This window comes from Diadema antillarum, unplaced genomic scaffold (assembly GCF_040938485.1).
Source record: "Diadema antillarum isolate AM-2024a unplaced genomic scaffold, OU_Dant_1.0 seq00000764_RagTag, whole genome shotgun sequence".
Lineage (NCBI taxonomy): Eukaryota > Metazoa > Echinodermata > Echinoidea > Diadematoida > Diadematidae > Diadema > Diadema antillarum.
The window spans coordinates 1,259,147-1,271,455 of NW_027271654.1; the positions used below are offsets into that span (position 1 = coordinate 1,259,147).

At 37.5% G+C, this 12,309-nt stretch overlaps 1 protein-coding gene across 9 annotated transcripts in view; it reads right to left on the reverse strand.

Annotated features, from left to right (window-relative positions):
• Positions 1-12,309, reverse strand: part of LOC139738680 (calcium/calmodulin-dependent protein kinase type II subunit alpha-like) — a 194,448-nt gene that overhangs the window by 12,128 nt on the left and 170,011 nt on the right. For 5 of the 9 annotated variants that reach the window (XM_071649307.1, XM_071649304.1, XM_071649306.1 and 2 more), the window contains one exon: positions 2,599-2,682. In XM_071649307.1, coding sequence (XP_071505408.1) covers positions 2,599-2,682 — 84 coding nt within the window. Of the gene's footprint in view, positions 1-2,598; positions 2,683-8,292; positions 8,311-12,309 lie in introns of all 9 variants that reach the window. The other 4 variants (XM_071649303.1, XM_071649305.1, XM_071649308.1 and 1 more) reach the window with 1 other exon arrangement.

The following is a 12,309-nucleotide window of genomic DNA, read 5'->3' on the forward strand; positions in this document are numbered from 1 at the left end:
ATCCGTCATGATACGTTACACCGATTTGAGAGCTGCCCATCAATCTTACTAAATTGCGCTGGACACTGCCTTGGAATTCCACTCCACAATTTATGGCCATTAGAAATGAGCCGCGGGGCAAAGTAGCGTATGGCTGCTAGCAACCTGCAAGGCCCATTATGTGAACCAAAAACCCAGAAAAGTGGCTATCGCTCCATCATGCGTATTTGCCACACTACCTCAGAGCTGGTAATCATATTCATGGCCATTCAGGCACACAAAACGCCACTTTCGGCCCTGTGCCGGCAATCCAAACTCTTTTCCCCCCGGCGGCGCTTTCCACCATGTCCAATGCTGCTGACATTTTGTGCCCTCGGGCTAAGTACTGCCTTCTAGGCAAGGCTGGCGATGTTCAAGGATTCTGCTAATTGCATTCTGAGCTGGGTGCATTGATTTCGTACTTGCAAGAAACCTGCAGATTTTCATTGCTACACCTCATAACAAGCAACATATGTGTTCACCACTTTGGGGAGAGGTTCCCATCATTTTGTCAGTCTCATTTCACAAAACACCTTTCTAAGGCTTAATTACTAGATTGATAAATGCAAGGTACATCATAATCACCACCATTAAGGCACACAGTATTCATGTATTACAAGTGAAGCATCAATAAGTACCACCTCACACAACTTTTATCCTAATCCATCCCAAATCCCCTCCCCCATCTCCCCATCTCGCTATCTATCTACAGTAGGCGTTTTCACATCAGCCCGATAAAAATCTAAGCTCGAGATATTTTTCACAGAAAATAGTCAGCAATTTAGCGCGCTATTTCGAAACATCGGGCTGATGTGAAAACGCCTAGTATTTCTTTTTCTCTCTCGTTGCATCCATCTCTTATTTGGGCCATGAACTCATAAAAAATATCCATTATAAAGATTTGCTGGCACACCCACGGCTGCCAACATTCACACGTTCAGAAAATCAGGGAAGATTCCAACGAGCCACCAGGAGAATTAGTTAATTGTCTGTTACCAACACCTCAAAGGGCACACTTCCAAAATCAGGCAGGAATTTCACATTCTACTTCAAATCGGGGCATGATGGTAATAAGATAATATAAGCTTTCAGGGAGCCTCCAGCAGAATAGACCAGTTTGTGATTCCACTTTATGCATGAGCAGAAAAAGGTCGTTTGTACCAGCAGGTATGTTGGTTTGTAAATTCACCAAGATAAGCATCTGTGGTGTCATGGTTATTCATATAATCCTTATAAATAGTGCTTTCTAGCACATCCACCAGACAGTAAGCCTGGTATTTGGCAGTATTGACCCCCCCCCCAAAAAAAAAAAAACAAAAAAAAAAACTTCATACATTCAGGGGAAAACACTGCAATAATATGCTTTCCCAGGTGTTAATTGACAGATCTTTCTGGCCACCTGCTCTGCATGAGTTAATTCTTTGTTTGAACATGAATTCCATAAATTGTTATGTTGGGGCAAACTCATGCATTATGCTGCTTTAAGTGCCTTGCCAACCGAAAAAAAAAAAGAAAGGCCATTTTGTTTGTACCAATTGTACACATGAGCAAATTACGAACTGACTTTATAAGGGAGACTCATGGCCACGAGATGGCAAAACAATGTATCTACATGCAACCTCTTTTCCAGTAAATGGAGTTTACAGTTTTGCAAAGGTACACCTCTTTTTCAGGTGGTGTTTAATGATTCATATCTTACCCAAAAAGGATCAACAGTATCAACAATATATTGAATGCAAATTGATTTCACTAGACCCCTAATTTTTTATAATTTGAATAAATCCAAAAATTCATTGTTTTATCGCATTAACCTAACCAAGCTTTTGCTACGGCTAGTCTCATTAATAGCATGCATACATTAACACAATGTCATTCTACGTGCAGTTACACAGTCAGCGTGCAGCCCATTACTGTGTAAACATGTATATGGTAAAACAACGTATTTCACGTAGATCACCTGCAGATACATTGTTTTGCCATGTTCATGTACAACACATGTTGAGTGTAAGCGTATTGCAGCAAGCGTATCGCAGCTTACATTGTTTTCCCAACAAATTTATACCAATTCCCACTGGGAGGGGGCGTCACATCTCAGTAATGGACTGCGTTCTGATTTCAAGATTTGTTTCAGAGTTAGATTACACTAAAACAAACTGAAATATGTGACTAGTAAAGTAAAATTTTCATAAATTTTTGACATACGCTGTTCTGCCATCTCGAGTCCGCTCGGCATCTCTGCACACACCCGACTTACTGTAAAACGAGGAATGTTTGCGTGCATTTTAATTTTACGAATTTTGCAAGAGCCAAGATTCGCGAAATTAAAATGCACGTGAAAGTTCTTGTCTACACTATATGCATTGAAAGTTAGAGGCAACTGGCGAATATTTCATGCTGCGAAAAAGGCCGTTGGCTCCAATCCGCGAAAATTTCATGCCGCGAAAATATTTGTCTTACAGCAGATTACACTTAAACAAACTGAAATATGTGACTATTGAAGTCAATTTTCATGAAGTTTTGACATACGCTGTTCTACCATCTCGAGTCCGCTTGGCGGCAACTCTGCACACCCCGACTTACCTCTGATGTCATCCTCTTCCAATGTGCTGCCTTCTGGGGACCCTTTGATGCCATTGTCTTTCTTCTGCTGAGGGGTTCTGGTTGCTGTTTGAGAATGGGGGGGGGGGAGGGGGAAAACAACAACAACAACCACATATATTTAGTCTATTTGTCAATTCTCTCAACATCTGACTCACAAAGGGGATACACCTATTCATTAGAGTTTGTTCGATTTTATTTTTTTCGAGAAATACACAAAAGCCTTGTTGTCATAAGATGCTTTCAAATATTTGCATAGTTAGTATTTGCTTGTTTTTTGTTTTTGTTTTTACAGAAAGAAATTTCCATTGAATCAGACACAATGTTATTGGGGATGCTGTTAATAGGTAACTGGAAAATTCCAGTGAACTTGCTGAATGGAATGAATTTGCTGTGAACTCCAGAATACTCCAGAAAATTCTCAGAAGAAAATACTCATCCATTTTCACCTATACTTTATCGACACACATGGAAAAGCTGATTGAATGGATCTTTTTGACTCTTCTCCATCAAATTGTGGCTGAATTCAGGACACTTCTGTCTTTGCAAAAGAAACTCCAGAAAATGGGAATCTGTGCTGAATTTTGAAGGTTATATGTCTTGAAAGAAGCATTTTTGGGAGCATAATCACACCTAAATAAGAAGAGTCACTGCTTTTAATGTTGCACGCATCTTACGACACTTTTTCATATTGGTCATTAGTGAGGTCCAGCATATTCTTGCGTAATTATCATCTCTGAATCATTCTTTTCATTTTTTCTTATTTCAAACTACATAATTTGGGGATTACTGAATGCATCTTGCTTGCTTGCACAAAGCTGTAAAGTCAAATTTGTAACTTCAGAAGGATTTTTTTCCCCCCTCAAATATAACTTGCTGGAGCCAAACCTTAAAGTCACTTGTGATTTCATCTCCAGCAAAATATCTACATGATGTAATCAATCAACATGTCAGTTTTTCATGTTATATTACATGCACATATATCATTCGTCATATTAAACCGTAATGCATGCTTTCTCGACATCTGAGTATACGCTGTGGTAACATGGCAGAATGAAAATCCAATAGAATAGCGGTGCAGTAAAGAGAAATAGAATGAAAAGTGCAAACAACATGCAAAGGAGACAGTATTATAAAAAGATAATAATTTCTAACATTATACAGAATAACACATGCACAGTCCAAGGATTATAGAATACAGCATTCCTCTACCACACCAACATTTTCATTCTGAGTAAAGTGTCCACGCATGCGAAACAAATATCATGTCACAGACGATATGAAGATCAGACTCGTTAAGTTGTGATTGTTATCGAATGGCAAGGACTCTGAGGGCCTGCCTCGGCCAGAAGTAATGACCAGAAAATTGCTCTCCATAACGAGACGCTCGTTCTGCAGGATAAAACAAACAAGCACAAACCACCTTTTGCAGGCAACCCACCCCCAGGCAGGCAATGGCTCGAATCCTCAGATCTAAAAATTGCGCTAGAGAAATCAACTAGTCTGACCTTGTCATTTCACTGTAAAATCTTACAAAGCTAATTACTGCCGGCAGACAGTACAGTTATGTAACATCGAAATTGGTACAAAATCACCCACAATGTTCAAACCACTCTCCAATGGCCTTTAATTTGCAACTACTCCGTATATGCAGAGGCATTGTAATATGTTAGCACTGTTCTTTTTTCAAACTTTAAAGAAATTCTTTCAAAGAAATTCCCATTTCAATAATATTTTAGCTTTGCTGGCTCTGTATCTTTCACTACTTTACGCAGTTTGAGAAATCGATAAATCTGAACTTAATCAGAACTGCATTAAAAGCTCTTACTCCGGCTTGAAAACGTGGTATTCAATGCTTTCAATTTGAGAAATCAATAAATTTGAACTTAATCAGAACTGCATTACGGGCTCTCTGGGCTTGAAAATGTAGTAGTCAATACTTTCAATCATCACATTGAGAGACATTCACTGGCCCTCATTATTAACTCTTTCCCTTCCAAAATTGCCCTTCATTGATGCTGCTATTACACAGGAGTATACATGTCTACTGCAAATGAAGTTATACTCTACCTGCCTTCAAAATTTGAGCATTTTCAAAAAGGCTCGCAAAGATTCAAGTCACTACAGTTGATAAAATCTCTGACAAGGACGACGTTATATGAAATGTGCTAGTTTAACAAAAATGCTTCCCTAGGATCCTAATGAATGCTGGCAAAACTTTAAGGCATTATTCCCCCCCCCCCCCCACAGCATATTCACACTAATGCCACCTGTTGTGTAAAAAGAACTTTACACTATTTCACTGAAAATCTAATACATCCATATGTCTCCAAATACTTCTTCTCACATGAAAAACTAGAAATGTCGCTATGGCGACTGGTATGCCTCCGCCATAATGCATGGTTCTCCAAATAGGTCTATAGCACAATGTCTTGACAATGTGTGATAACAGCTTCACATAACTGGCAAAAAAATTACAATGACAGGTTTGTCACAAATGCATTGAGTGTTCACTATCCTTGAACAAGGTTTATTTGGATGAATGGCTATACTGTCTAAGAGTGCAGGTATTTGAGGATTTGAGGATTTTTGTATCCAACTTTTGACCCTCTTATAAGTTTAAAGAAGAAGTGAGATTTAGCACTTTCACTTGACATTTGACATTTTGACATTTGACCTTTAGGCGAGAAACTTCCAAGAGAATCTGTATTGGGTAATATGCATACACTAAGTTTCAAGAAAAAATCCTGCAGGCATTGCATTTATAGATAAGAGAGAAATAATGACATTTTTATGAGTTGACCTTGACCTTTCACCCCCTGACCTTTTACCTTTCACCCCTTAATTTCCTACATGATCACTGCCAGTCAGTACATGCATAAATACTAAGTTCCATGAAGATACCTTGAAATATTTGTGAGATATGGAGAAAAACGTGAAATTTTAACATTTTCACTTGACCTTTGACCCTTGACCTTTGACCTCATGACCCAAAGCTCTCTCTGGGGAATCTTTATTTGGTAGTCCATGTATACACCAAGTTTCAAGAAAATACCTCCAGGCATTGCATAAATACAGGGGAAATAGTGAAATTTTGAGCATTTGACCTTGACCTTTTGACCTTTGACCTTGATCATGTGCGCCCAAAAGTTGATAGGCACAACTTCGCCCACTCATACATTTACATGCCAAGTTTCATTAGGATACCTCTAACAGTTTTTTAGATATGCTGTCCACAAAATAACATTACGGACGGAAGGACGGACGGAAGGACGGACGGACGGAAGGACGGACGGACGGACGGACAACCCGAAAACATAATGCCTCCGGCGACACTTCGTGGCGGAGGCATAAAAAACCCCAAACAAAAACAAAAACGAATTCTGCCTACGTAGAGCAAATTGAACTTGTAGGCATTTTCACTGCAAAACACACAAGTCTGCCATATGAAAGTAGCAACACACACACACAAACACACACACACACACACACACACACACACACACACAAACACACACACACACACAGCTACACACAGAGTTAGTTGTTATTAAACAAGTGCAAAATGAGGATGGCACTTATGTCAAGACTACTGTCCTTTCCATGTGAGCATTTGAAAAGCCATCATCTGAATCCAATCTGGATCATACAGTAGTGGCAATGAAGACCTGAGCCGCATTTTCTCCAATCATACCACTGCTCTGTAGTCAGCAAATTTAAAGCTACATAAAGAACACAATCACTATAAACCATTTGCATTCGCATACCACTAGAAACTTTTCTGCTCTAAATTCAGGGGACGATGCACACTTCAAACCTTATTTTGGGGGCCACTTAAGACTAACACTGCAAAGAATCTACAACCTTAGGCACACTCATGCAAATTATAGGGAAACCAAAAAAAAAAAAAAAAAAGACTGAGCAAATTTATATTCATAAGCATCATCTCAAAGTTAAACGTCTTACTCTATAACTTGATAAAAATGAAATGAAGCACAAAAGACAATTTTTTTGTTTTTTGTTTTCTTTTTTCTGTGATGAGGGTCTAGCCCAGGAATGTCGTGCTCACGCTTGGTCAACAATAGGCCTCATTCTTAGAGATATCACATCTCAATTTAACAGGTTTCCTGTGAGCATTTAGCCAGTAATGTGTAGGAGAGTATCAAATTTCACAGCAGGTGTACACAATACCAGAAGGAGGTGTGAAAGATAAGTACAGTATGTAGATTGAGAGTATCTATCTGTATATTCCTCCAACATTCAAGATACTTAACTTTTGACAACTTTAGGCATACCACCCAATTCTTTTTGCCTCATAACATAACATAAAATAGAGGTAACCTCCACCACCACCACCACCAAAAATAAAGAAAGATAGTAATGCCTTTTTGAAATGTTGGGGAATTCAATTTATACATTTGTACTTTAGCTTTCGAGGGACTGAGTACCATATTTCTCAAGATGCTTTGCTGAGGGGTCAGGATTAAGTCATTTACTCAAGTAATTTCTCTACTGGGATGAATTCTGGCCAAGCCCAATTTCACTGTTGCTTTTCTGTTTGCTATAACTTTTTTGTGTGATTCTGGCCCACTGCAACTGCAGAACATAAAAAGGCAACTTAAAAGCACACTGCATTCTTCTAAACAAGTCACCAGTAGGTATTTTGATCATAGAGAGGAAAGCATCCCTGGAAACAACGCTTTTAATATTTTGTTTGTCAGAACTTAAAAATCCATACATGGACATAAATACCTAGACATGAAGAAAAAATCAGAAGGTGTCAAAACTATTTAACAGAAAGTTCACGATACAATGACAAGTAGAAAGCTTCGAATACTATCAACATCCTCGTCACATGCAATAAGAATAAAGAAATAACCATGAAATAAAGACTATTTCACAAGAGACACATATGTGTCTCTCAAAGACTGTGAGGAACTATGAATGAAAATATCCAAAACAAACCATGCAATTAATGTTATGATAAAAAAAAAATAAAGAGAACAAGTCTCCCAATAGGGTATTGCACTAATCTTAAATCATTTCATGCAGAATCTAATCCCCCAAAATGTAAACTGCCAACGTGGTATGGAAGATGAAATGTTATGGAATACACTGTGCCAGTATGGATCATGAGGCATGACTATGAATGCTCTCTACAAATAACTGAATGGCATATGCAAGGACTTTCAAATTACCATGAAGTCAAGAAACTTTTGATGCCCCAATTGTTGAATTGTGGTGTGCAAATGAGGAAATATGTACATATATATATATATATATATATATATATATATATATATATATATGAGTCAGTAAGTGAATATGTATTGTGGAAGTAAGAGAGTAAGGAGATAAGTGAATGTGTATTTTGTTGCTTACTACCGAAAAAGGAAATATTGGATTGGCAGAGTAGATGAGTGTAAATATGCAAGTACCATTACGACAGTTCAAAGTCTAAGCATGCATGTTATATGAAGAAGCTAACACACCAGGTATTGTCAGATTTGAGCACGACACACATTAAAGATTGATGAAATTGTATGTGAAGCTGATGTTAGACAAATAAAGGAAGAATATAAATATGTATAAATAAATGTTAATGGTATTAAGTTGCAAAGGATCATAGAAAGAAAAAAAAGGTATGTATGATCTTTAGCGGACAATCCGTCTTACCCTTTTCTTGACTGCCCCCTAGAGTATGCAACGCAGGCAACAAAAAATGGATTAAAAATGAACAAAAACACACAAAAAAATGGAGCAAACCAGAATTGAAAGGGTTATACATGCTTGAATTCAACAGTAGTCATTATGGGTACTTACAATCTATGAGTTATCAATGAATTAAGCCTGAGGATCTTCTAATGCTCAAAATGAAATGTATACAAAGCGATGAATGTTGCGATTTTTAGTTTTGTCTTATAAACATACGGTCATTCCTACAGCAATGTATAGAGCATACTACACATGAGAGATCTATAAACTAACTTGTTATTCCTTGGACATTCCTTCTCTGTTTTAGGATTTGCAGGGTTGTCTTTAAAAAAAAAAAATCTCGCATAGAATCCACATGCAACTGCACAACTTGATTCTTTTCCTTGTTTAAAAAACAACAACCTTAATTTCAAAAGTTACCACATTTGTATATCACTTTTGACAAATTTTCAATAAACAAATTGGGGAATGTACAACATGATAGTATTGATTTGATAAACACATAAGATAACAAAGTGATACAGATAAAGCTACGGTATGGTTTTTGTTTGCACACAGACATTTTTTTTTTCTTTGTATGAACATTTTGGTATTAAAAGTAAATGCAAAGTTGTTCCAAAGCCATTAACACAGATATTCCAAAAGGTCATTTCTTTCCCAAATCATGTGGAAAAAAAAAATCCCATCTCTGCATGGTCACAATTTCTTCCTCTGCTTTGCCCAATCATTTTGTGCTACAAATGCGCCACAGAAATGCTACAGAATCTCAATATGCATGAAAAATGTACATGGAACCAATGCATGACGTGGCACTTAGTTGCGAATTAAAGCGTATGAAAAACGTACGGTGGTAACAAGAGTATGGGAACAGACTGGTAGGTCGGCATAAGCAGAATGATTGCATTACATTGTATGATGAGACTAACAATAATGGCACATTTCCAACAAAAATCATCGACTCTCCTGATGATGTATGGAAAAAACAAAAAACCTGGTATCAGAGACATATAATATGAATACCATGAATGAGAACATCATATATAACTATGGGGCCAGGGAGGGGGCACACTCACAGGTGGTATATTTTCTGGAGGGGGTGGGGGATTGGGGGCGGGGTGGTCGGGGGAGAGGATCGACTAAGTATGAAGATATGATAGCAGGGAGGAGTGGTATAAGATTATGAAAAAGAGGAAAATGAAGATAAGATAAAAACCAGGGACGATTATCCATTTTGAAGGAGGAGAAGGAGAGAGAGAAGGTATAGGGGGCAGAGAAGAAGAATACTCTGAAGAGATTAATAGAAAAGAATGAGCTTACAAAGAGATTAAGAAAAGAATGAGCTTACAAACTGAAACATATGTAGGAGAGATACATGTATGAACTGGGGGAGGGGGGAAATGAGTTACTGAGAAATATGAAAAAATGGCATTGAATGCTATTTGTAGCAACTCATGCAAAACCAAACACACACGCAAAAAACATACACAAACTCACTCACACTTCAAACACATGCAGAAAGAGCGGCTGAAGAAACACTAAAATAATACCACAACATGCAGATCCTTGCCTGTAAGGAACCCATGTACCCTCCCCTCTTTAGGCGGGGCGCCACGATATAATACATCTAACATTCCATGAAATTTTATTGGTCAGTCTTCTTATTTTATTCTGATAAGCACTGCATGTTACCACTCTGTCCACCGAAAAAAGAGTAAATGAGTAAATATGACATTGTAAAAAAAATCTAAAAATGTAAAAAATGAAAGATAATTTTACGGGATACCCTTGGTGTTAATGACAAAGTTTCCAATCGGTTCTACACAATTTTCTTCTAAGAATTGCATCATGCAAACTTCCTAGGAAGTAAAGTACTTAAAACACAGCAAAAGTCTCAAACAAGAAGACATATCACACATTCATGTTGTGAGCAACATTTGATCGATTTTATGATATCGCAAAGCATGATGAAATCTAGTAAATGGTAAAATGTATAAAACATTTTAGTTGTTGCGGTTCATTCAAAGTAAATGGTTGCCTGACATTGATACTCCATTGATGAAAGTGGCTTCCAATTCCAAGAGCAGTGTGTGAAGACCTGTTGTGACTTGACTCTGAATGGAAGAAAGTGACCTTTGACCTTTTCCCTACCCATAATGTCTTTGCTCTACCTATAATCACATCTCTCTCTTCATTAGGGCTGATACACCACAATGTGAACTTCTAATGTAACAGAGCAACACAAAACTTCGGAAATATGAAAGATGTACTCTATGACAGAAGATGCATATAATATGGCTATTGCATGGAGCGTTAGATTTGGCTGCTTAAAGAAATGTGGATATTACAAGATTTGCAAAAGATTACTAGAAGTATACGAGGCGGTGGATAATTCTAGAAGTGATGCCATGAGATTAAAATAGAAATGTGAAAGGGGGCCGGGGGAGCATCTCGATATGCAACACAGAGCAAAGGGGGTACTAGCCATTATAGAGAGGAGGGATATATTGGGGGTATGATACATCAGTGGGGGATTGGCGGGGCCAGGTGGGATGTCGACATATCGTGGCACAATGTTTGCAAAGGCTATAATGAGGCACGCAAGATAGGATGCTACCACACTACCACACCAGGAAAAAAGAAGAAGTTATGACTGATGTCATTGGAGGCGATGATTAACATACTGATGCATGCATGGTGAGTTGGCGGCACCCAAAGAGATTACTCTACAGAACAAACACACCCCAACACCCGCTTTCCCGCTCTATACATACTGATACCTTACTAACAACTACTGCTTTACAATAGGAAAGTAGACGTTAAAAAAATAAATTCCTGGTATAAAAAAAACCAGGGATGGAAAGAAAAGAACTGCCACTGTTTAACTTTAAACAATATTCAAACCTCTTTCATATATCAATGGTAATACAGTCTGCAGTGATCATTAAATCCTCCCACACTATCCCACAAATGGGTTCCTATGACGTACTTGACTTGCATTTTAATCGACAAAATCAGTACCAAAGCAAGGAAAAATGTCAATCTTAACACCTTATAATTAATTGCTATCTGTCACATCAACAGGCAATCCTCAAACACAAGTTAAAAAAGGGGGGGGGGAGAGAAACCCAGGATAAACCCCATATATATCACATATTAAAGACTACAGTAGGATTAGGAGGTATATGGGACATGCAGATTATATAGGAATAAGGTCTGAAAACTAACAGGAAGAATCCACACAATCACATCTATACAGTGCATCAAGGAATGTCAGAATTTTGCCGCTCCCCAATCTAGCAGTCAAGAATAAGAGAGACAAAGACATTAAAAAAGAGACTCTCTAGATATGATTTATAAAAGAGAATAAATGTCCTTGTCTGGAGAATGTAGTTTGTCATAAATGTCAACAGCAAAAATCATACAACTGGTGTCACACCATATCTTATTGACTTGATAAATATGTCTACATCACTTTCTCAAGCGTAGTTTACACTTAAGGTTCCACTGGAAGTATCATTCGTCAAAAATGATACTGACAACCATGACATAATGAAATCATTTGAATATCTTTGCCTTTTTATTAATTGATGATGTCAAGAATTACCCATCTCCTGAATTCTTTTCTTACTGATGTGTTAAGTACATCGCAAACATTCCTTGTAAGGTAGTTCTATGGAAATATTACATCAAATATGAAAGAGAGGAAATGTACAATATATGCTCTTGAAATATTCAATTGCTGATAATCACTTATTTCATTTTAGTAAAATGCTTATCCATCAACTACACTGTTTGAATCTCTCGGAAATGGTAAAAATTCTCAAAATGTTCTTCAATATCCATATTCACTGCCATGAATTCAAATTAGTGCATGAACCATGTTGGTATGCTTGCTACTTGGGTTTCAAACCTGCAAAAAAAAAAATCATAATGATGAATAAAATAATAACTCTATTACATCTAGTACATAAACCTCTT